This window comes from Anguilla anguilla, chromosome 2, assembly GCF_013347855.1.
Source record: "Anguilla anguilla isolate fAngAng1 chromosome 2, fAngAng1.pri, whole genome shotgun sequence".
Taxonomy (NCBI): domain Eukaryota; kingdom Metazoa; phylum Chordata; class Actinopteri; order Anguilliformes; family Anguillidae; genus Anguilla; species Anguilla anguilla.
The window spans coordinates 47,543,257-47,568,477 of NC_049202.1; the positions used below are offsets into that span (position 1 = coordinate 47,543,257).

At 42.7% G+C, this 25,221-nt stretch overlaps 1 protein-coding gene across 10 annotated transcripts in view; it reads right to left on the reverse strand.

The window, feature by feature from the left end:
- Nucleotides 1–65: 65 nt before the first annotated feature.
- LOC118221741 (trinucleotide repeat-containing gene 18 protein-like) overlaps nt 66–25,221 on the reverse strand; it is a 74,632-nt gene continuing 49,476 nt past the window's right edge. For 7 of the 10 annotated variants that reach the window (XM_035407087.1, XM_035407093.1, XM_035407091.1 and 4 more), the window contains 13 exons: nt 22,241–22,474; nt 19,601–20,028; nt 18,929–19,078; nt 18,009–18,153; nt 17,232–17,349; nt 11,960–12,035; nt 11,504–11,612; nt 8,345–8,461; nt 7,412–7,570; nt 5,835–7,129; nt 5,407–5,643; nt 5,069–5,143; nt 66–4,962 (listed from right to left, as the gene is read on the reverse strand). In XM_035407087.1, coding sequence (XP_035262978.1) covers nt 4,756–4,962; nt 5,069–5,143; nt 5,407–5,643; nt 5,835–7,129; nt 7,412–7,570; nt 8,345–8,461; nt 11,504–11,612; nt 11,960–12,035; nt 17,232–17,349; nt 18,009–18,153; nt 18,929–19,078; nt 19,601–20,028; nt 22,241–22,474 — 3,350 coding nt within the window. In that variant the 3' untranslated portion in view covers nt 66–4,755. The remainder of the gene's footprint in view (nt 4,963–5,068; nt 5,144–5,406; nt 5,644–5,834; nt 7,130–7,411; nt 7,571–8,344; nt 8,462–11,503; nt 11,613–11,959; nt 12,036–17,231; nt 17,350–18,008; nt 18,154–18,928; nt 19,079–19,600; nt 20,029–22,240; nt 22,475–25,221) is intronic. The other 3 variants (XM_035407094.1, XM_035407092.1, XM_035407089.1) reach the window with 2 other exon arrangements.

A 25,221-nucleotide genomic window follows, 5' to 3' on the forward strand; every position in this document is an offset into this window, starting at 1 on the left:
AAACTAATGTTTCAAACCTTTAAAATGAACTTAACACATGATAAATCAGCAGCAGGACAAAACACTTCACAGCGAGGATTTTCTTTCAGTTTATTGATGGGTAAACTATAAAATCTTGAGTTACTAAAATGCTTTAAAAGGAACACATTGTAAAACTGTAGTATCCATTAAAAAAAAGTTCCACTTACATGAATTGTACACGTGAGCCACACAGGCTTGTTTTTTTTTCTTTCAGGTTTTTTTTTTTTTTTTTTTTTTACATGATTAAGTGTTTATACAAAGATATCGCCCTCCCCAAAATAAGATCATTTACAAAACACTGATGCTCTTAAAATTCCAAAATAAGCTTCTTTTCTAATCATTTGTAACAGCTCGTAACACAGGACCTTATCGATGGTGAAGGAACAATGGAGCAAAGACCAGCGAGGGACCAGCCTCCAGTCTACACTCATTTACACATTCTTCTTTCTCCTCTATCTCCATGGATTGCATCCCCACTAGCAGCTACCTCAGAGGACCCCCATCAGCAGTATTGCACATTAATCAGAGCGGGACTGTTACGTTACAGTTATAGGAGGAAAATGGGTGCTAAAATTAAAATGAATATAAGACAGCATCCTACTAATTTAAAATACACTTCCAAAAATCCAAATACATCCAATAATGCATACAGTATGCACAAAATACACATTTCAATCTTTCTGTGATACTGTATGGTAGTGCGGACTTGATAAGTAGTGAATAAACCTCCACAGTACATCACAAATAAAATATTTGGAGTCAGTGCTATACTGGTAGTATGTCAGCCACACAGACACTGTCTTATATATCTGCATTTCAAGTATTTTTCAAAGACTCACATATGAAAAATACATTCTTTTTTGTGAGTTTATCAACCTGAAGATGCTTGTATGGCCAACATGGTGTCCCTGGTCTCTCCTGCTCTCTTCCACCCTTGTGAGAAGATAATACCATTTCAATGATCCAGCCCTCTCAAACTGGTCATTTGAGAGGAAGCAAGAATGACTAATAGGGCCCTGTTCACCCATCCTGAAGGCCCTCCACAGATTTACAGAGGAAACTGTAGTGAACGTACAGCAGGACTCCATATGGCGACGGGCCGCAGGGAAACTCTGAGGCTAGCATTAAGTGAGAGAAGCTTCGGATACATCCACATTCTGACATGCATCTAATTGTACAACCAAGCTCGATGAGACAAGGTGATGGCAAAACATTACTCACAACAGGACATTAGCTAACTAGGTTTTAAAGCGCATTCTTCAAGCGCATGAAATGTGGAGCTCACTCTGTGGTCATATCGTTACTATGTAGCATAATTTTATGTTCAAATAAATCACACCAAATATAAGGGAGTTACATTTTTCCTCAAATTGTGAATAAATATCCTTTTAGGGGCACTTATAGCAATTAAAATATAAGGCTTCGTACTCTGACAATGTTAAAAGAAAAATATAAGCTGGACAAATATACCTACTGAAATATTTAGAGTAGGACACTAACACTTAAATAATATCTATATCAAACTGTATTTTATACATATGTTAGAGACACATCAGCTAAAATGAAAAATAATGTGCCTGAAAGCACATATTCTTATAAAATAGCCTCATGAATCAAAAAACAAAGGCAAGATGAATCACAAAAGGGCCAGAATCAGATGTATAAAACATGACTGTTTTTAAAAATAAACATTTAAATAAAATGATGTAAACGGCATTAGGACTTAATACCATGGCTGACAGTCTGATGAGTTTCAAATAGGAGAGAAAGGTAAATTTATAAATAGCATTAATCAAAACGTGAAATGTTCTTTCTGGAGAAAATGCACTAAATAAGAATATGTGGCATTTTAGAAATTCATTTTAAAAATCTGAGTTTATGACATGTTTAACTTGATGTAAATGACATTTACTCAGGGTGATACACGTATTGTCCTAATTTGTCCTGTCACTTTAATCATCCCACATATTCAGTTTGCAAAATTGACCTGTCAGTTTAAATTCTTGATGAGTGGGATGGCAATTATAATTTTTTCTGCACATTTAAACCTTTTTGGAATTCACATTTCATATTTCTATGCCTGCTTTTCTTTTTAAAACTAACTCAATAGTCCCAATAAAAGTAATTTAAAATTGTTTATAAAAAATAAATCTATTGTCTGTTATTACAACAATATAATGAAATCAACACACATGCATTAGGTAATATCAGGCACATATATAGCAAAGCACATACATTTAATCAAAACTATACATCAGGGTGACAAAGAAAAACAACAAAAATAGTTCGGAGTTAAATGTATTTGATTGGTCTTGATTGGAAGTGCAGCAATTAAAGAAACTGGTTCCCAGCAGTAGTATACAAAAGACAAGACGCTCTGGGGATGAACGATGCTCTCTTTGGATTACAATACATTAGGTAAAGGGCCATATATACAATGAACTACATCAAAGTGGACTTTCACAGAAAGACAAAAGATCAGTTTCAAATTAGGAAATACTTTCTAAGCATGAAATAAAGGCTTTAACATAGGCATATTTTATAATTACCATAAGTAATGTGGAAAATCTAGGAAAATCTTTTAAGTGCTATACAATATGCGCAGGTAGAAAGGCAGCTAAATATTACATTGTAATATGATGGGACGTTTCAGAGTCCCTCTCAATTTCATGCATCAAAGTTTCCAACTATTCATACTGGTAATTTATTTTGTTCTTGGGCTGTTATTTATGAAAGTGCTTTTTTCCCTCAAGAGAATAGTGTTTGGCGGCATGTCTGGGGTTTACCAATGGGGAAGGAAACAAGCTGCGTATGACTGAAGCAAAACTAGGTGCTGCGAAGTTTAAATTCACAAAAGTGTCCTGTCCCTCTCGTCCTGCAGTGGCATGAACCATACACGGTAGTGAAGACAGGAAAGACGGCACTTTAAATGCGAATCCCATCCTACTCAAACATGCTTCGACAAAGTAAAAGGTAAAATACCTGCAAATCACATCCTACGCTCTAGATTGTCTTAAGAGTTTTAAGAATTGTCTTCTACACAAGGCCTTGGGCAGTGGATAAGTGCTTTCTGTTGTACATTCTTGTCTCTCAAAGTAGCTGCTGAATACTGTTAAGTGTACTAGAACACATTTCCCCTGTATTCTGTCCTGTAATACAATTAGTTAAACATTGTGTGCTGTCCAAGTTAAGATCCAGCAACAAGATTAAGCAACATCCTCATCTTTAGGTTTCCTGATTTTTTTTCTTCAGATATTATTCACAGTTTTATAAAGCTTTTCTTTTAAAAAGATTTTTTTAACTATATAGTACATGAAAACAATACAATGTATATCTTTATATGTAGTATATACAAAATATTAGGATCCCTTCAACTTCAGTTCATCCTGACTCATGTCTTAAGGAATATAAATCATAATGAATATGCTGGCAAATTTCTTTTCTTCCTCTTTCTGGGTTTTGCACAATGGAAAGCATGTGCTAACCTTTGCAATGAAACAAACTAAAGTAACAACGAGCAGACCGATCTCTCGCACAGTCCAAAAGATTTTGGCCTGCTCCAGTGTTCATGCGTGATGGGAGTGGTTCCTTTCAAAGTGCTTGAATTGAGTCTCTGCTGTCCTCAAATCTCAAGATTAGTGTTGTTGATAGGCATTACGGAGGCTATTGTCTGGTCAGTGGCAGAAAATCAGTGAGTTATGATTGTGACACATCTGTCAATGCTTGTTAAAAGTCTTTCTTCTTTAAAATGCCATGATTTTTTCCAGAAGGTTAAAAGATGACAGTGAGGATGATGATGATGATGTCATCATTCCTGGTGGGTTTATTTTCTCAGTTTACCATGCATTGTCATGTCTGGTTAATCATTCTATAGGTCGGATGCTAGGCTCCAAAAAGCCCGAGGATCATTATGAGGTAACCTCTGGCCTCCAAGATGTTCAAGTTCTCCTAAGAGGTGTCATCTCTGATTTAGGTTCTGCAGGTACTGCTGGTGGTGGTGGTCTGGGGTGCTCTACATCTCAGGGCCTGAGCTGCATAGATGTGCTTTGCCTCACAGACGTTTGTGACACCTTTTCCCCACCGCTTCAACTTTTACGCACCACTGCCACAATCCCAGCATGCAAAGGGAATGGAGGAATGAGGATGGCATCTCTCCTCCCATGCTTCCTTACAGCTGGATACAAATGATCCAAGTCTTCTTCACTCCATGAACTGGTTAAAATGTCCTGCTTGACAAGTCTACTGAATTACCTTTCCAAAGGCTGCCATTTGCCATCTGAATGTTGTCATGCCTCCAAGGACTCATCATTCTATATATATATTTATATATAGACACATGTGCACACATACAAGCATACTGTGAGCTGCTATTGATTTAATTTTCACTCTGTCACATAAATTCCCAGTATCCAGGTGATGGGTCCCTGAGCAATAGAGACTATGTTCCAGAGACACCTTTGAATGTCACCTAGTTCAAAGTAGCCAAGGGTTCACCTTCTGTGAAGGGGCCTTATGCAGTACTTACACTCCACATCCATAATGATATTCCCTTTCACCACTGACCCATAAACCTTAGGAAGGCTTCAAAGTCAGTTGTGTCCTTGAGCAGAAATCCCATTATTACTCAAAGCTGGTCTCTTCCCTGCAGCCGTCACTACATTGTTCTACTCCTGAAGACTCATCAGCTTTGGTGGACAATTGGTGCTGGGTCATTCAGGGAGGCTGGGGGCATATTCAGCAGATGATGGGAACTCCATCTGTGTTGAAAATCATCCCAGTAGTTGGCTCATAGGTCCCGGCCAGGTAGTACAGATCCTCGCTGTCCTGGTACTTCTTGGTTTTAATCATTTGTTCATACTGTTCCAGACTGACCACCAGACACTTGTGAGAGACTGTCTGCACGTCATTTTCATCGATGTGGGAGGACTGGTACAGGGCACGCTGCAAGGAGCAAAAAAACAAAAAAACAACCAGGTTCAAGCATATTTCATAGATGTCTATCTGTATTACACCATAGAGAGGAAGAGGAGGCTGTTGGAATTTTCACCTCCATAAAGTCCTTCCTCTGGTTTGAGAGCTGTAGTGCTGCTGGGAGCCCCCGTGTAGATTTCTGGTCCCAGACCTGTCCCATGCAAATTGGCATAAGACTCATTTTAATTGTGCAGAGGTGGTGAAAATAATAGAACAATAAAATGATAAAAGCTCATAATGACTATACTGAAAGCATATATGATCAAGTACCCACAAGAGACAGCACACACATGCAATGTATACCTCTTATTACTCATTTGATGTCTTGGATGTGATAAATGGCCTTTTCTCATCAAACATTCTTATGTTAATATCTTATGTTAAAATCCAAATCCATAAGAGGCATAGGCAAACCTTTCCATCATGAAGCTTCTTCCCCGGGTTGGTTTCCTCAGGGTGGTAAAACCACTTCACCCTGACCACCATGTTGTTTCCCCATGACTCCCACATGCTCTGGATGCGGCCAATGTATGGCAGGTTGGGTCGCCCGGCAGAGAGGAACACGGCACAGTCTCCAATGCGGATCATCTCCTTCCCACGCATGATAGCCTTGTAGAAAAGCTTCTTAGCCTTTCCTTTCATTCCCCGCCTCTGCAATATGAAAGCCAGGCTCTCCATTAAATATCTTAAATGTGCAGCATGGCACTGATCATTTCACATGTTGGACGCCAATGGAACATACTTCACTATTTATCAGTGTAATCATTTTCAATATGATCATTTATTTTTAATAAAAATGAATTGTCTACCTACAATTCAAGTTAAATAATTGAAGTGTTCACCTGTGTGGGTTTTCCAAACCATTTCCAAAGCTGCCTTGCTGGGAGAAAGGCAGCGATCTTGGGCCTGTTCTCCACTGAGGGTAGCCTCTGGCGCTTGGCCAGCTCCTTGGTGGTGGGTAGGTGGATGCCCTCTCGTTTCTTGGGCTGGCTCTTGCCTTGCTGCTGTTTTTGTTGTTTCTGCTGTTTCTGTGGAAGCTTCTGGCTCTTGGCTGGGGACAGAGGAGGGTCCTGGGCTTCAGATTGGCTGGACTGCTGCTCCTCTGCCTGTGGCGGAGTCTGCTGGGCTGTGGGAGAGGACTGGGGTGCAGCAGAGGCCTCCTCGTCCGAGCTGCATGATGAGTCTTCATCTGATGTGGTGGAGGAGGAAGATGAGGATGAAGAGGAAGAGCTGGAACCAGAGGATGAGGAAGATGAGGATGACGAAGAACTGCTGGTTGAGGAGCTGGAGGAGTTGGAAGAGACCGGACTAGAGGTCCTGGAGCTGGTGGATGGATCTCCCTCTTTTTTCTCCTTCTCTTGCACCTGCTCTTCTTCCTCTCTTTCAGACTCTGAGCTGCAGGTGCTGCTGCTGCTGCAATTGGACTCCTCTTCCTCATTTGCCTTGGGCTCCTTAACCTTCACTAGACCATCTCCACTGCCACCCAGTATCCCAATGCTGTAGGTGGATACTGCACCAGCCTTAGGACTTTCCTCCTTCTTCTCTGGGGCTTTGGTCTTGGGTACCTTCTGCTTAGCTTCGGCTGACAGTACAGGGGTGTATGTTATGCCCAGCACTGGCTTGTTTTCCCGTTTGGAAAGGCTATGGTCCTCCATCATCATGAGGGCTTTTGTCTTCTTGGTTTTAGGGGACATCACACCCTCATGATCCAGCTTGATAAGTATCTCAGACTCAGGCTGCTTCCTCTGCATCTTCATGATGGACCCCATTGTCTCCTGGTGCTCCTCGCTCTTCCTTCCTTTCTTGACCAACTTGACTTTTCCTTGGCTGCTGCTGTCACCGTGCAGAAACGAACCCAGTGGACATGACAGGTCCTTGTAGAGATCCACTGACAGGACCTTGCCATAAAGGGGGGGTGTATAGGATGCTTGCATCTGGGAGCTGACTTTGGCTGGAGCCTTGGCAACTTTCTTCTGCTGTTCATTAGGCACTGGGACAGAAGAGCCAGCAGTGTTAGCCTGCTGGCATTTTCTGCTTGGCCTGGGTCCTGGTCCCCTGGTGGACAGAGGCCTCTCTGGAGTCTCGGGAAAGATGGACGCTTCCACCTGCTTGTGATCTTCTGGGAGAGATTCAGGCGCTGTGACAGGGCAAGAGGCCATTAGTATGGAATGCAAACTGCCATTAACTCTTGTTGTGCTAAATCACATTTCTCATTCCGGTAAAATGGCCTCTATTCTCATAAGTAATTTCTTATAAATGAAAGATGTCAGTAAAGCTGCCTTATTCATAAACTGTTCAAGATGAGCAGATCATTTAAAGTTAATCCTTAAGCTCCTGGACCCAGGCCACAGCATGTTTGCAGTCCACAGTATAGTAACTGAGTCTGGAATCCTGTTGTATTGCCACAGGGCTATCTTACCTGGTTTAGGTTTGGGTTTTCTTCCTCGCCCCTTGCTCTTTTGAACAGGTTCTTTCGGGGTCTGGGTGCACACCTCCTTGTTATCAGCCACATCCTTACTGGACTTCCTGCCACGTCTCTTTGTGCTGGGTACAAGGAGAGCTGGAGAGGGTTCAGCACCTGCACAAATGCACCCACCCAGGGGGTTCAAGATCTCTCCAGACAATATAGAGCGTATGTACACTCATTCATAATTTAAAAATCACTTTTTTGCTTGAGAGTTTGCAGTGCTCTTAAATAAATGAATGCATTGTTCATTCATCCACTTAAATTAAGGTTACGAATGTTCATTTTCTGACAGACACTTAAACGTCCAGGATTCAAGAATTAAAATGTTTTTTACAACAACAATTCCATTCAGTCAGCATTAAAAATACATAAATAATTTTCTTATCAAATATTATGCAAAGGGACTACAAAGTATGCAGCTAATGTTTTTCTTTGAGGATTTAAACAGATTTCTCCACCAGAACAATTAGACATTAACATGTGCAATGCATGACTATGCTCACAGCAGGTCCACTGATGCTAATGTTTTCTCTAATCAGTCATTAGTTGCAAAAAGCCACTATACAGGGGAGAATTTTTTTATCGTATTTAGACGTGAAAGGCTGATAAATTATAGTAAATGCCATCAAAGGTACTTCACTGCCAGATTTAGAAAAACATATTTTGTTTGCACTATTCATCATCAAGCTTCAAAAGCTAAACCAAACAGACCAGTAGTTGAACTAAATCCAAATCAAACACGTATGTGTATGCTGCGTTTACATTACTAAAACATTATTTGGATATTTCAATAAAGTTAAATGAATTTCTTTTAGAGGGAATTGCTTTCAGTTTGCATGTTTTTCTCTCAAATATTTGCCCGAGTCGATGTTATGAAATACCCACACTGGATCTTGTAGTCGGGAGGGAGCAGCCGAATGTGTGATAGGGGAATTCTGCCCGTGTCTCCATCGTCAAACTCCACCGCTATTAAGTCATCGTCCATGTCTACATCAGAATTTCCTGTAATCACAGGGAGGGGGAAGCATTCGGAAGGTGGAAATTACACTTTATTACACTTTCCTTGAATGGCTCATTGGGTATTTTAACTTCCCCTGCAGTGTGTGGTTTCCAGCAACATTCCCCTAAAACCGCAACTTGAATGCCCATGATTAAATGCAGCATGATGCGTGAACGCTGTGTCAACAAACACCCCAGATAAAATGAGCCTGTGTGTCTGTGGGGTCTTTGGGGTGATGAAAAGCTGTGATCTTGAAGAGTGAACAGGAAAGAAGAAAGAGGACAAATGTGAATGCAAGTGGTTTGAGTACCCAGTGTGCCCCAGATCATACAAGTACATGTGGAGGCATGGAGCAAAGGTGATCTCCACAAAGCCAATACTGTGCCTACCGCTACACCTCAGAGGACAAATTACCACACTTCATTCAAATATGAAGGGCTTTTCTGCCTCCCAGCTCCCGCTTTCCCTAGGTATGCGTGCATGTGTATTTGCATGCAATCAGACCCTTAGTGCAGGCTCTGTACCCCTGCCCTGGGTACACACTGCAATGAATGGATTCTCTCTGTGTGCCACAATCTCTGCCTCCCTCTCTCTCCCACAGGTACTGAACACATACAACCACAAAGTGAAATACAGCAGCCACTGTGTTAAGAGAGGAGCTAAATGAGTCTTATTTTTCTCTGCATCCTGACATATCACCATCCATGGCCCCCAGTCTAAGAGGTTTTTTGACCGTTTTCCAAATAGCTATCTCCTTGCGTGGAATAACATCTCCACAGGGAGAGGCACACACTGAGCTAACCACATCGTCCTTCACCCCCGTGTCACTACACCCCAGGCTCACTGGGCTTGTCTACCCAAATCTGGTTGAGATGCTTCTGGTTAAGAAAGGTTTGCATTTGTGCTACTGTGTATAATGCAATGACCCATTCTGCACACAAGGGGCTCTATTTTCCGGACAGCACTTGGTGTGCTGGAAGCCTTCGCACTGGCAAAGTGGTATTTCTGTCAGGGCTGAGCCATTTGGTAATTTTGTGATTCGCTGTGCGCCACAGTGGGAGGAGAGCTGTGCTGCGCGAGCAGCGCACTGCAATTCTGGTGCAGCTCATTGTAATTTTGATGTAAGACTAGCCTCCAATTTGCACCCTCGCCACCCGCCTGCTCAGACAACAGCATAAGTCACAATTGACTGCTAATTTTGGGGCATTCTGATGTGTGCATGATCATAGCCTATTCAAAAGCTAATCAACGGTTTTCATGGATCATACGGTGTCCAATTTCACTTTGATATAAATCCCACAAGCAAGACAAAATGCATACTTTCCTTTCTTCTTCTTCTCTTTTTTCTTTTTTTTATAACTTTAATTCCTGTATTTATTTCAGTCTAATGTATATTTCATGTATTTTACAGTTGAAAATTTTATAATCAACTTGAACATGTATTTCTTAGTTCAGTTTTTTCGACATAAAATGGCAATATTCGTGCAAAAAAATAAAACAGTTTTTTGGTTTGTATACTGCATTTCAAATGACTGATGATCTCAGAATGTCATTACCACTCATGGTCAAAAAGATAACTGTTTTGAATACATTTTCCAGATAAAAATGGCTCAGAGAAACAATGAAAAACAGATAAAGTTTTTAAGAACTAAACTGCAGTGTTTCCATAATTTGTGACAGCACTGTATATGCAAGCTATATGCATTTAAGTGCATTTTAATTGTCTCCTCCCAAGCTAATATAACATCATCTTGTAACACTGAATATCAAAGAGACTGATAAACAACAAGTCATGTTATTGTTTTGTCTGGAGGGTATATCATTTCGTAGCCAAAATATAAAGTTCATATGTGGGTCATGCAATCTGGGGAGACAAAATAATAACCAAGGAGAAAGTCGCCTGCAATGTGCAAGAGCGACAGTTGCCCCCTCCAAAGGCATATATCTTTTCCCCTCTAAAGGAAATCGCTCAGTTCACTTCAGTTTACGTAAACCATGCCACTGTGGTGAATTAATGTTGGAATTGTGCGTTACAATTCTATTATTTTGTTTGAACAACTGTTCATACTGTGTCATTTTACTGCTGTGAACAGGATCACTGGCATTCTTACCATCTTCCCTGGTTTTAGTTTGTTTAATAAAACTTTAAGATATTGTTGTCATTATTTCTTAGTTATAGCATAGCACATTTAAGCTATTTTAGCTATAGGTTTAATGGGAAATTAAAACTGGCCCATAATAAACGTTTAGGCAATATTTTATTGAAACTCTTATGGAAGAAATTCAAACAAATGTCTCTTATTAATGAAATCTGTTTGAACTCAATTTTTCAAAAAAAAAAGAAAAAGTGATAGCCCAACTCTCTAATATATCCTTATCCGACTATGGCAGTTGGCAGTACAAGCTGCAAAAAGCACATGACTTGTAAAGGGAATGAACAGAGGTCATTTGATTGGCTACGAATGAATGCTGCTGCAACACACCCACTGATAACCTATTGAGCATAATCCAGCACATTTTTGCACCTGAGCCACATGCTTTGAGCTGTGCGCTCCTTGCCTCTGGTCACAAAAATACCATGCCCAGAGTGCCCAAGCGCTGTGCCATTGCCTGCACTCATGCACCCTGAGACATTTATTCAGGAAAATAGAGCCCATAATCACACACTCTTATGAATGTGCGGCAATACGAAAGTGAACTAGATGGAATCTGAAATCTTCGTTTTCATTTCTCATTATACCCCCTCTAATACTGCATCTAAAATTGAGTTCGAAGTAACATTTAATTTTATTGATATGAACAATGAACAAGCCTTAGCTTTATATTGAAAGAAGATATGCTGTAGATGTGTTATTTTGTATTGTGAAAAGGAAAGGGTTGTTATTGTCCTTGAAGCACAGGACTATAATCCTGAAGATAGGGCATCTGAATTTCAGCTATTATATCCTGCAGCATGTACACAAATAATGTGAGGTAATGCGGTGAGCTGATGAAGGCATATTACTACATGTGACAAGGTAACTGGGAAAAAGGGAGGACTTTACCTCTGACCACTGTCCCTGGGTACAGGCAGCGGTACTGCTGGCTCCAGTAGGCTGCGATCCTTGTGCCTTCTGGGAGGTACCTGACGGAAGGAGGCTTCACGTCGATAATCTGGGGGAAATAGCATTGTCAGCATGAAATAACCACAGGTGCACAGGCCAAGGGAATTAAAGAGATGTAGAAGTAAATCACTTGTAAAGGACGCAGAACAACAAATGTACACTGCCCAGGAAAAGCTTTGAAAAAAGACAAAAGATTAGTGGAGGTTGGCTTTATCTTTATAAAACATACACGGTGAGCTCAGTGGGAGCTTGCTGTGTGTTGGCTTAGAGGAAAACAACTTCATAAATCTGTCCCGGAGTGCCCAGTGTAGCCTTGGTAGGTTCTGGCAGCGGAAAGAACCCCCCTTTCCCTTCTCCCTGCCCTCCCTGATCACCTCAGCAGAACTGGGTACTCACAGCTTCCTGCAGCAGCTGCTCCAGGCAGTAGATGTGAGGCCTGTTTCCTCGCTCCCCCTCCACCACCACTCTGTATCTGCAAGGCACGACCCACAGTTGTCAGGGCACACCACCCCACGCTACGAGGCAGGGGGCACAGTTCCATGTGGACCAGCTCCCCTTCCGCACGTAACTGCACAGTTCTGCTCAAGTGTGGGCTTCAGCATGCAAACGCTCGGCTGTGAGTCGAGAAGCAGTGGCAGAAAAAGGTCATAATTGAACATTTTTTTTCGTAGGAGGTACACTTTCATTTTATTTGATTTTATTGATGGAAAGGGTAGACCTGGGAGAATTTAAATAAGCTATGAGCTCAAGCAGATTTTATGTTAAGTCAGGACTCCTCTGAGGAACAAACATTTCTTTGAGCAGAGTCTTTGAAACAGAAAACCCACAAGCATCTGACTTCTGCTGGTAGCCTTGCTTATGCGTTGCAACTCTCCTTGGAGAACTGGGACTTACAAGGGTAAGACGAGGGAGCTTTAGGGTGATTCACAAAAAAACTGGTTTGCCTGATAGGTTTATCCCTTTGCATACATTTTTTTTTGTTTTCTTTACATCATCTTCTCGTGGCCAAAAATATTTCTGTGGGTGTCAGATATTCCATAAATTAAAGCTAAAGAGCTCTGGTAACAAAACAATGAATATTTTTCACGGCAAAACAGCTTTACCTAGAGACTTAAATGAAGTTGGAATCATCGAGGTGAGAGATCACAGACCCCAAGAGAATTCTCAGTTAACGGTTTTTAAATTCACTATCGATGGTTTGATGCTGAAATGCATTTGCATCACTTGCACTCTCTAATAAACCTTTTAGTATCTCTGGTCATCCCATTTGGTTTAATGCATATGCTGTTACTTATGTTTGCTGTGGTCTTAATATATAACAAATGCAACTTGATCAGTTATGGATATCAATTACCAAATATAACTTGTTTCATTTTCAGAAGCTTTAAGTACAACATTTTAGAATTCTTTCATGTTTAGCTAAACCAGTCTTCTGATTTTGCATTGTAACCTAACATAGCCCCATCAAGTATCTTAGCACCATAGGCAAAGAAGCTGAAATTAACTATGGGGGCTTGAAGCAAGGGAAACAGAATAGTGGCTGCATACACTCATAAATTTCAAAAGAGAAGAACATCATACTGTACATACATACATGTTGAGCTGCTCAATTAACAGCAGGTGAGGATCCACACATGCATATACGATTTAAAAATTGCAATAATAACAGGCTGCTGAGAGCATGAATGCCAGTGTATACATATTTTAAAAAAATACAATTTAGTAGAGTAACTATATAATCACAAGGGCTATCTCACAAAGGAGGGCATTGCAGGCATCACGCTCTAGGTATTTGTGTCCGTATACCGCAGATAGTAAACTTTGAATTTGTTTGGGTGAATTTTTCTTAAAATAACAAACCTTGCCAAAGACAATTTACATTTTATGCCAAGAGGGAAAATAATTGATATTGTATTGTTTTGAGAAATAGACTGTACAGTTTCTGAACTGTAGCCCCCTTTTCTGGAATATTCACACTGTTGATTGTGTGTCAACTTTCATAGCAGGTTATAGCAGGGATATGAGACAGTACCAGCTGCTGAGAACTCGTCACAGAGGCCATATGTCACTCATAGCCGAGCTGCTTCTCTGTGTTGTACTCTTCCCTCCCAAAACCCCCCGAAGCGGCAGCTCTCCTCAGTCCGCTGACTCTCCAGACAACTGCTGTGGAGGCCTGAGGGGTCTGCTGGGGATGGAGTGTTGTACATGTCTGCAGGCTCTGGATCATTTCAGAGTCCTCAGCCACTGTCAGACCAGGCTACCTTCTGCTCTGTCAATCTCTGGGGGTGTGGCCTCTGAGTGAGGAGAGGCGGGGTCAGTCTGCTCTGCAGCTAATCAGGGCAGAGGAACACTCTCCAGAGTCGTGTTTCCACAGGCCCCCCTGCACCATAGGCACCAGCACTGTAACACAGCTTCTTGGAGACGGCAATGCACCTCCCTCAATCCACATCAGGTCTCCAGAGTTTTACTACTAGACATTTGATAAAGCAGCCTATCCATTCATTCCTTAGAGAGACTGATGAGGCCTGGGAGGTTCATTTTAAGCTGCCTTTTAAAGCAGATGTTTTATTTCTTGAGAGAAAAACAAACTATTGCATCAGTATGCTGGATGCCTTGCTTATCCACAATGTGTCAGTGCGTGGGCTACACTTTTATGTCTTGTCTCATTCAGCTCGGTACTCACATGGAAACTTCATTTGTAGAATTTTATCATGCTTTAAATGAGACAGAGAACAGCTCTATGAAGACAGGCTCGGGGATTTCTTTTTGCAAAGCGCAGTTTAAACGGAGCATATCATTTCCCTCCCATGGGTTCCTTTGACTGATTATGTCCACAGCACTAGACGTGGCCAATGAGATAGCCATCCGTCAATTTGGGACCAGAGGGGGGACAGGAGGAGTTCCGTTAGGCAGCTCACAGATAAATATTCCCACAAATATCAATTTCAACAGTAGTTTTCAACTAAATGCACATACAACTTTACTGGAACTGAAAACCGTCAAGGTCAGTTCATTGTTGATTACCACAATCCAGACCACTGACCTTACTGAAAATCGAGAAAACAATACAGAAGGCGCAAAGAATATTCAGGAGCAGTTACCGTAGGCATGCTAGCTCAAGGGCAACAGCAAAGAATGAAAGGGAAAAAACATTTAAAAATAAATTCTCCACAGACTGGCATATCTTTGGAAATTTAAATAGCAGCAGGGAAGACTTCAGATGAAACGGAATCAGAGAGCCACAGAAAGGCACAACTGAGATGGTTATGAATGCACACAGGTCTTCCATGCTGTGTGGAAGTAGGCCACTGCGACCTTCAGTCACGTCATACAAGATTCTGTGGCACAAAATGATGCATAATCGCAGCAAAAGGAGGTCCACCAGATGATCAGAGAGATGCTGTACCAGCAACCCAACAGGGATTAGCCAGCACCTTACATCTTACACAACTCAGATTTAAAAGACTGCTGCTATTTAAAAGACTAAAATAAAACCACTTAGAATTACAAACTGTCAAAATACCTGCAAGTATAGTATACATGCATGACATATCATATAATTTATTTAAACAAAATAATAATTGCATACACTATTGGGTAAAAGGTTTGACATCTTTAAATGTGAGATAAAATGTATATTCTAGATAAAACACCGATAACATCAACAAATATATACTTTTAAAGGGCGAGATTCATTAATTCAGCAAATGCTATGGAGAGAAATAAACGATAAGAGCCCAATGAAAGTCTTTAACTCCCCATTAACCATAGATAATGGCCCAGTACAGTTTGCACACCCTTCATGTAGCATGACAAGGGCATACTCATGAACCTGAAATACAGCATTTATGGAGAGACTGAAAAAAAATAAGAAAGTGCACTAGCCCCCTGGAGTTTTAATTTCGATATTTTTAATGCTGGTTCATTACTAACTCCAAAAGGGAACGGCAGTTTGTAGATATTTACTTTTTGATGCTTGCAGGCTTATTGATGTTCCTTCTGAGAAGGGTGGATAATTCATACATCCACAGAGGACAGCACTCGCTAATGGAGACCAGCACACACATATGCATCATTATCATAATATTCAGAAAACACGAGGGTGTGACTGGTGGAGACTAGGGTGCTGCTCAGCCAGAATCTGAGGCTGAGTATGCACTGGAGACAAATGGTTGACCCTCTCTTTTCTACTTTCATTAGAGCAGACTAGCACTCATTTCTGTCCTCAGGAGGGATATTTCATCTCTTCAGAACCAGTTTTAACTGTCACAGTAAACCTTCTAACCTCAAACGCTGGGGTCAGAAACTGAGAGTCGAGTTACCTCACACAATGAGGGTATTTATACTGTAATAAAGATTGAGAAGAAGGGGCGATCAAGCCAGGAAAAGACCAAGAACAGAGCATGTGTTAACTCTCTGAAAGAGAAAGGAGAAGGGTTCATATGTCCAGATAACAACCACAATTAATAAAAAGATTATTTTCTAAACAGCAGAACTATATGTATGCATGTATTTATGTATGTGTGTATGTATGTATGTATGTTTGATTTACATTAACTTTCTACAGTGGCGTGATTCCCTTTGAGTAATATTACATTTCGTGTAAAGATCTGAAACCATTCAGTGTGACAAATATGCAATAATAGAGGAAATCAGAAAGGAGACAAATACTTCACGGTACTGTAAAAAGTCATATAAAAATCATTTCATGACCTCTTCTTAGCATTGGCCTTTAAAAATAATTCCCTTATTTTTGCAGTTGGAACTGTAAGCGATTTTGTTTCTGTGCTTTTAATGTCCAAATGCTGCCATAAGCTAACAGAGTGGTTTATGCCAACAATTCTCCAAAAACGTAAAAATAAATAAATACGTAAGCATGGGTTTCACTTCGTGTTAACAGTTCAACAGAATATACTGACCACACAGCATTGTATTTTTCTTGCCTTCAAGGATGTTAAAGTCATCCCAAACTCACTTGGACACGTTTTAAGACCGCTCACATGTTTCCATTTAATAGGGGCTTCAGCCAAAGCCAAGGCAGCCTCTCCACATGTTCATTATAACAACAGCTTCTCCAACACAAGCCAAGGGGATAGCAGAAAAGCAGGCAGGAAGCCACCGGAGATGCGTTTTAAATGGAGCAGCCTGGAGGACAGTGGAAACTATTCCACGGTTCATAAGGAGGACGTGGTGTTTTACAGAGGGCAGGAGCTGTATCCAAGGGGAATGGGGATGAGATGTTCTCAGCAGATGCATTCCATAGCCTTTTCTCGAGAAAACTGATGTAGCCTCTTTTAAAAAAAAAAAATAGATGCGTGCAGGTGAACGAAACTATGACGACAAAGCAGCAGCTTGCGGACGTTGGAGGAAAACAAAAAATACACAGACTATCCGTGTCCCCGTGGGTAGTCTGTGGATTTCTGTTCATAACAATGATCCTTTGTAGCAAACAGATTCCACTATTTCCCTGCCATAACGGTAAATTAACAAAGCGTCTCTTCAGACTTCCATGGAAATGCATCAGAGAGCAGACATTTTTCAGTCTTTCACACCTGAAGTGAGCACCATTTCAGTGTTGCCTTTACAGAGCGAAGCACCCAAGGGGTAATGGACACCCTATCAGACAATGAGGCGGCGGCATCTTTGAAGCGGTTTGGGAGATTCTTACATGTCTGGGGAGTGAACGGTGTTGACATGGCCAGCGTACAGCAGTTTGTCATCCATGGGAATGAGGACCCGCAGACCGTCCTTCAGCTCATCCTTGTCAATCACGCAATTCCGGGGGGCTGTGACAGAAAAACACGCTCATAAAAGCAGGGAAAGGTACAGGAAGAGTTCTTCAAGCCTGTTAGGCTGACTGCACCGCTAAATTATAGGCTACTGCACGAATGTACATTTCAATTTGAGTAATTTACATCCCCTGGAGGAGACCTATTGACAAAGGAGCTACAGCGCAAGGTTTCTGCTCAAGCACTTTTTCTTCAACACGTTTGTGGGGTGTTTTTACACATCGTTGTTATGCATACAAAATTGTACCAATTCTTAACGGCCATTCTTGCAATTGCATATCTACCCCTGCATTAACATAAACTCAACATGAACAATGGAGTTAATCCGGGTATAGCACAGTATAAAATTGCCTCAAAATTGCTTTTGTGTTGTTCGACAATGATTTGTTTCAGAATGCTGCATGAGACAATGCTGGCTGATTAGGCATACGGTATGCATGACAAGCCTTCTCAGCCAAAAGGCAGCTAATGAATGTTCAGGGTTTGTGTGCTCTTATTTACATTAGCGCCTTATAGCTTTGGAACGATATGGTAAGGAATTTGCAGAAAGTACAGATGAGAGAAAGGCTAATCTGTCTGCGCCGCAAACAGTGCTTTTGTTGAGAGCATGAGCTAGCGCGAGGGATAAGGATGGCACTGAGCGAGTCTGAGCTCACCGGGCGTGCTGGGCCGGTCAGACGGGGTACTCAGTGGGATGCTCTCATCTTCGGAGAAGCTGCTGTCCTGACTGTGCTCAAAGTCCTCATCAGCAGCCATGCTCTCCATAAGTTTACTGACCGCCCCTCCCTTCCCACGAACCTGGTGGGTAATGCACGCACACACACACGCGCGCACACACCCACGCACACACACACGCATGCACACACCCACACACACGCACACACACACACACACACGCACACACACGCACATACACCCGAACCCACACACACATGCACACGCATGCACGCACACACACGCACACAATGAGGAATGATTTCAGACAAACATGTCTGAACAAGTTCTGCCTCCTCCCCACATCCCCATTTCAACAATGAATTGCAAAGGTTAATACACCACATTTATTCTCTTCTTTATTCTTCATAAAAACCTGTGAGCATGCAGTACATGTAATTGATGCATTCAAATAGGATGTACTGTATGTTTACAAAAGCTTCATTGAAAATGGACTGCATGGATGCACAAAATTGCTTTTTACCATTTTCTTTTAATCAAGCACATTCCAAAGTAGTGCCCGGACTAATTAGCATTCTCATGCAGCTCCTGCCTCCAGTTAAAGAGCTGCTGGTATTCAGCACCAGGGCTGCACTGCTCGGGAGGGAGACTCTTGATGGACAGGTCATTTAAATGCATTGCTTTTCCCAATGGGGGATGGGAAGGGCTTCTGGACTACCAGGTGAAACCAGCGTGAACCCCCAGCTACTCTCTCACAAAATCCCTCTCAATCTGACACTTGCGCTGTGAGTATCTCCAGACTGCTCACTGGCTTCCAAAATGGCAACTCCACAAGAAATCTTGAAAAGTGGTCATTAGCTTGTGTGAAAGAGAGAGAGAGAGAGTGTGTGTGCTTGTATACCTCTTTCTTGACTTCTCTGGGTTTGGGTTTGGCCTTGATTCTACGCGCAGGGCTGAGTGGGGAACAGTTCAGCGCCAAACAGCTTTCCGAGGAGGGGCTGGAGGGCAGGGGGGAAGGCAGGCACACGGGGGTCTCTTTACCCTTCTTCTTCTGAAAAACACCAGCAGACCAGATGCCACCGAGTCAATACACATGCTACCAAAGAGCAGTCAGGAGATAAAGCAGGATCCTCCGCGGAGTGGAATCTCGCATATTACCAGCCACAGTTCAAACTGAAAATAAACAAGAACGCTGTTTTCATTTGGTTCAATTTCACATCGACAACAGCCAGGTGTTCATGCGAGGTGGAATAGGATGCTCGCTGTTGCAGTGTGACACACGGAGGGGGATCTCTCTAATTCTGTCACACAGGCTGCAGAAAGAATAAACACAGATCACTGGCAACTGCAGGCAGGGCAGCGCTAGCCATCCATTAGTGTCTGGCGACATGGCACACTCAGCAGGAGGCTTGCTTGTACTACAAATGTTCCCGGACACCTGCTGCGAAATGTGCGCTGCTAAGCTGATGCTGAGCGCTTGCATGGAGGAGGAGGTGGGGGAGCAGAGGAGGCATGCGAGGTGTGCACTGCGCAGAAAACAGGGCTTTTGTTATCACAAATAAGAAAAACACACCTTGCCAATGTCTTTCACCTCCTTGGCTTTGGCAACCTCCTTCTTGGGGCTATGCAGCGGGGTCTTGGGGCAGCGGACGGGTTTGGGCGCGAGGCCGGGGGGGCTCTTGGGCGGTGGGGAGGCCGGCGTGGAGGTGGCGGCGGCGGCGTCGTGAAGGAAGATGCGCTCACTCCTCCGGCGCGTCCAGCGGTCCTCGTCGCTGGGCTCCGGCCCGAAGTCGAAGCTGAACTCCCGGGGCGAGCACGCCTTCCTGGGCTTCCGGCCCCGCTCGCTCATCCTGGGCCGGCCGGGGCTGGAGTCCTCCTGCAGCGCGCTCACCGGGGGCAGCAGGGGGAGCTCCGGAGCAGCCCTCTTACCGTGCAGCAGGGACGGGAACTTCTTCCTGAACTTGACGTCGCTCTCTGAATCGGTGAACTCAAACTCCGCACCTGAAAGGAGAAGGCATAGGTACAGACAGTCAGGTGCGCCAGAGAAGAGCCAGTTATATACGGCTGTGTAGCCCAGCAACTGACAAAACACTTCGACAGAACAGCCAACTGCAAATTCAGAATGGACAAGGACAGGAAACCCCCCGCAGTAATGAGTGTGAGCACAAGCACACACACACACACACACACACACATACAAGCACACACACACACATACACACACATACAACCACACACACACACACACACACACAAGCACACACACACACACATACAAGCACACACACACATACAAGCACACACACACACACACACACACACATACAAGCACACACACACACATACACACACATACAACCACACACACACACACACACACACACAAGCACACACACACACACATACAAGCACACACACACATACAAGCACACACACACACACGCACGCACACGCACACACACACACACAAGCACATACACCCACACACTCACAGGCAAGCGCACACACACACACACACACACACACCCACACACTCACACACATACAAGCACACACACATACACACACACATACAAGCACACACACACACGCATGCACACGCACACACACACACAAGCACATACACCCACACACTCACGGGCAAGCGCACACACACACACACACACACCCTCACGGACAAGCACACACACACACACACCCACATACTCGCACACATACAAGCACACACACACACACACACATACAAGCACACACACACACACACGCACGCACACTCCTAGTGAGACAAAAGTGGCACACGTAATGACTTAACGTACATTTCAGAAATCCCCCTCTCTCCCAGCAGAATCAAGTTTCATTATTTGAACAGTAACTGACATTGAAACAGGCACCAAAGAGGAGCAGATAAATTGCATATCACATCATCATGGGTCACAACCGAAAGCACAAATTATATTTCAGTGAAATGGTCACAGCAATAATAATTTCACTGAATATAAAATAACACTGAATAGCACCACAGTGGATTCACTTAGAGGCATAATTGTAGCCATAGTTCTCTCCAACACGATCTGTTCCTCATTTTACTTCAAGTTTCTTGCCTACGACTCACTACTCCTCATGCTGACCTCAAAAGGAAGTTGACCAGCGAACTTTGTGACAATGACATGTACATCCCAAAACTGATTAGCAATCTACAATTTTCATTGCAACTACACGACTGAAGACAGAACAGGCATGGCAACAGCCTGCCATGCTTGGCATTTCCATCCCCATATTCTGCAGACTAATCAGTCTGCTAGAGTAAATCTGTTTTACAAACACTTCACTGATGGCCCATCTGCGTAAAGGATGCTTTTTAGTGGCCCCAACATTCTGTTCCGAGGCCAAGGACATAACCACCCACTCTCTCCCTCCATCTCTCCCCCAGCCTCTCCTTCTCTCTGCAGCCTGTCAACTCTTCAGTTTTCCCCCTTTTCCTCAGCCAGATGTGCGCTATGGCACAGGCTATCCCCCTGCCTCGCGTATTCAAACAACAACAGCGATACTGCCTGTATGGAATAAGACCTCACCACCAAAACCAGATGTGAGGGGGAACGGGCTGAGTGTGTGCACTTATAAACACTGTCTGGGGTATTAATTAGGCAGCCTGCGTTTCACGTCTCTCAGGCTTGATCTGTTGTTTGTCAGGATCAGACGTGGCTTGCGGAACCTCGTCAAAGCGGCACGCTTCTACACCGTGCACTGTAACCACTCGAGGGGCGTGCGTGGCGCAGATGTACCGTGAAGAAAATTAAGCGGGAGTCTCCAGGAAGCAGGGAATTGACACGTCCAATCAAAAAAAAAAAAAAAAAAAAAAGGAAAAAAAAAACATTTGGCACAGCAGTAGCAGAGCTATCACTTTATGTGCACCACACTTGTTTAGTCTGCTGCACAGACTCAACCCACTGTGATTACAAACACTGGGAGGGCATAGATGTTGCTGATATTCATAAGAGACACCATCTCAATGTAGCGAGTGATGCCGTTGCATACATTAAATGATTCATTAGATGTGAAAACGTGGTGGTGAACAGAAATGGCCTATTCCAGTTGGAATACGGGTTCAAATGGAATAAAAAGGGGCAATGGGTTATGCCATGGGGATTTGTAATGACATAAGCGTCTCACACAGAAGGCAACAGAACATTTTGGCACAGAAGCATAACCCTACCCAGAAAGCTTTGCCTCTCGTCCTTTTTCTTGGCTTTCTGTTGGCTGATGGAGAGAGGGGTGGAGACGATGGGGCTGGGCATTGCACTGGCCGCAAACCGGGCCAGGAGCCCCAAGCCACTCTCTTCCAGACAAGGTCCATCGCTCGCATACAGCTCACAGTCATACTCCTCGTCCTCATAGTCATCGTCATCATCATCATCATCATCATCATCATCTTTTTCCGTTGAGAAGTCTATAGAATGGGAAGGAGAAAGGTGTTAACAGAAGGCATTCAAAAAGGCATTAGCTGTCCCCATAGAAAATGAGAAGCTGAGTCATCCCAAGCAAACAAAGCTTTCAATTTATGTAATCTGTGGCACTCAGTTAAGACAAATCTTGCCTATTTCTTCTCAAATCCTCATGTAAATGCTGGACCTTTCAGCAAATTTCATTGGTTGCAATACATGCATGGCTTGCCATTCACTTTAATCACAAACCAATAAATTCAAATCGATAAATGTTTACTACTAAGTCAGTTGGAATTACTTTTGGTGCTTTACTCCAGCCAGTTTATAAATGGGTTTGGCTGATGTGAATACAATTTGCTGGGAGGCTTTGCTGCATTTATATTAAGTGTAACCTTTAGGGAAAAAAATAAACATGCAAGTCTGCATAGTCATGCATAACAGATGTACACCAAAACACTGTCGCCTACAATCAACCCAGACATGCATTATCTATCATACTACATTTACATTTTTTAATGGAACAATATGCATGTGTCAAAGTGGTGCTTGTATAACTTTAATTTAGCTGGGATAAAATGCTCCTGAGTTTACACAGGAGGCTGCTTGCCAATAAAGAAAATGATGAAAGAAACAAGAACTATGCTTGATTTAATCTGGGAAGGGAGGGACAAGCAAGGTGGGCAGCATCTCAAAGATACAAGATAATTACGGAGAATTAAAAGCCGGACTGTATGCCGCATGTTATTTGACAATCCTCCTCAAAGTATGGGGCCAGGGATGCAAGGCCGCAGATACAGCCAGGCCTAACAAGAAAGGCTGGCAGCCTTCCCTCACCGATACAGCTGAATGAGCACAATAATGGAAAAAAAGAGGACGGGAAAAAAAACATCTGCTGCAAGCAGAAATCCTGACTAAAGAAGACATAAATTATTAACAGTTAATTCTGAGAGGAGCTTGTCAAAATGGAGAAAGGGGGGTTGGGGGTAGGGGAACTGTCAAGCACCTACCAGGACTGACTGTTAAAAAAAAAAAACAAAGAAAAAAAACAGCAGGTACCCAACTCTCCCTCAACCCCTCATTTACCTTCATTAGAAGATGAGGGACACATTAACAGACAAAGACAGAGGAACATTTTCAAGGAAATGACACAGAGAAGATACCACAGCCCAGTGCAGTTAAACATGTAGAAGCAGGGAGTGCGCTGGTTAATGTGTGAGCAGGGTGCAAGGCTGATTAGTGGACAAGGACGTTCTGTGCACACAGTCGAGTAGAGACAGCACAGGTTCGACCACAGAGCGTGTTAATCTGCGACACCCAACGAAAGCAATCGAAAGGAGGAGATGCAGAGGGGGAAACGAGCATGGCCAGATGCAACAAAGAGTATATCTGTGGAGCCTGGGAGGGTCTCAGGTGCTCTGTCCCAGAAGCACACGGTCTGGATGGGCTTTTGAAGGATTTAGCCTCTTCAGCCATGGTTCACTCTTTAATCTAATCCTGCACCTTATTTCAAACTCTCTTACTCTCTCCCTCTAAGCAACATGACTCTGAATCCTAATGTGGCAAAGATTAGATTTTCAGCTAGAATACAGGAAAAGATGTCATACGTTTCTAAAATCAACCTTCAGCACAGAATACACTGCTTATTTTCCATAAATTTCCAGCATGTGACAAGCAGTTTATTTGAACCATTTGCGTCACATTATGCCATTTTGACAGGCAATTCACAGCCGAATATAGTGCTCAATGCAAAAAAATATCCCTATTTTAGTACACCTATAATTTATGTTTTATAAAGTTTTTCATATAAATGGCCTGTCTGCAGACTTTTGTGTAGGCAGAAGTAAAAATGTTTTTTTCTAAATATAAGCTTGTTTCATGGGCATAAACGGATCAAATGTATGAGGCAACCTAGTTCTTTCAGACCATAAATGACATTACTCAACATAATGCTTGCATCATGACATTTGCCCCTGATGTTGCACTGAAATGTGGCAGACTTTCAACATTTATTCAAACGAAATGCAAGTTTCATTTCCTTGCAGTGTTTTCACATCCCCTCAAAGAAAAGAACAACATTCTCGCACTGGAATAAGTCAATCAGCAGGACATACTGCCAGAAAGACAAGTTGTTGAATTAGAATACTCTGGCTACAACAGAAAGATTTGAAATAGCAGAGACTACACTGGCTAAAAACAATGTAAGCAGCTATAAAACATATGATGGCAGAAGTGAAATTCAGTCATGACATACACACTGCCTAAAATATATAAAGAACCTTGTAACAAGATGCTTGGCTTCTGCTACAGATTAAAGCATATTATGGGCCAATGCATCAATAGATTTAAAGAAGTAACCATGGCTTTAGGCACATATATTTGTAAAATTTATAAAAACACAAAACATTCAAGTCTGTGTGTGTTGGTAATCCCTTTTTTGGTACGTTCTATAGGGACAACTGACATTGGTAGAGATGTTAAGAAATGTCACATCAAGAAAGGGCGATAGTCCTACCTACAGAACAATGTTCATGGTTCAGGTGACATGGAAAGTGACCGTGTGCTGCGCAGCTGTCTGCCCTACTTCCAGCCAATCACTTTGCTTCTTTTTTTGCAGCAGGATGAGCGAATGCATAGACCGATACAGACATTCAAAAGCATCATGGGTAGGAGAAGGGGGTCAGAGGTGGAAGGGTGGCCAAGCAGCTGCAGGGAGAAAGCGAGCAATCTAGAAAAGCAGGTTATTCATTGTTTA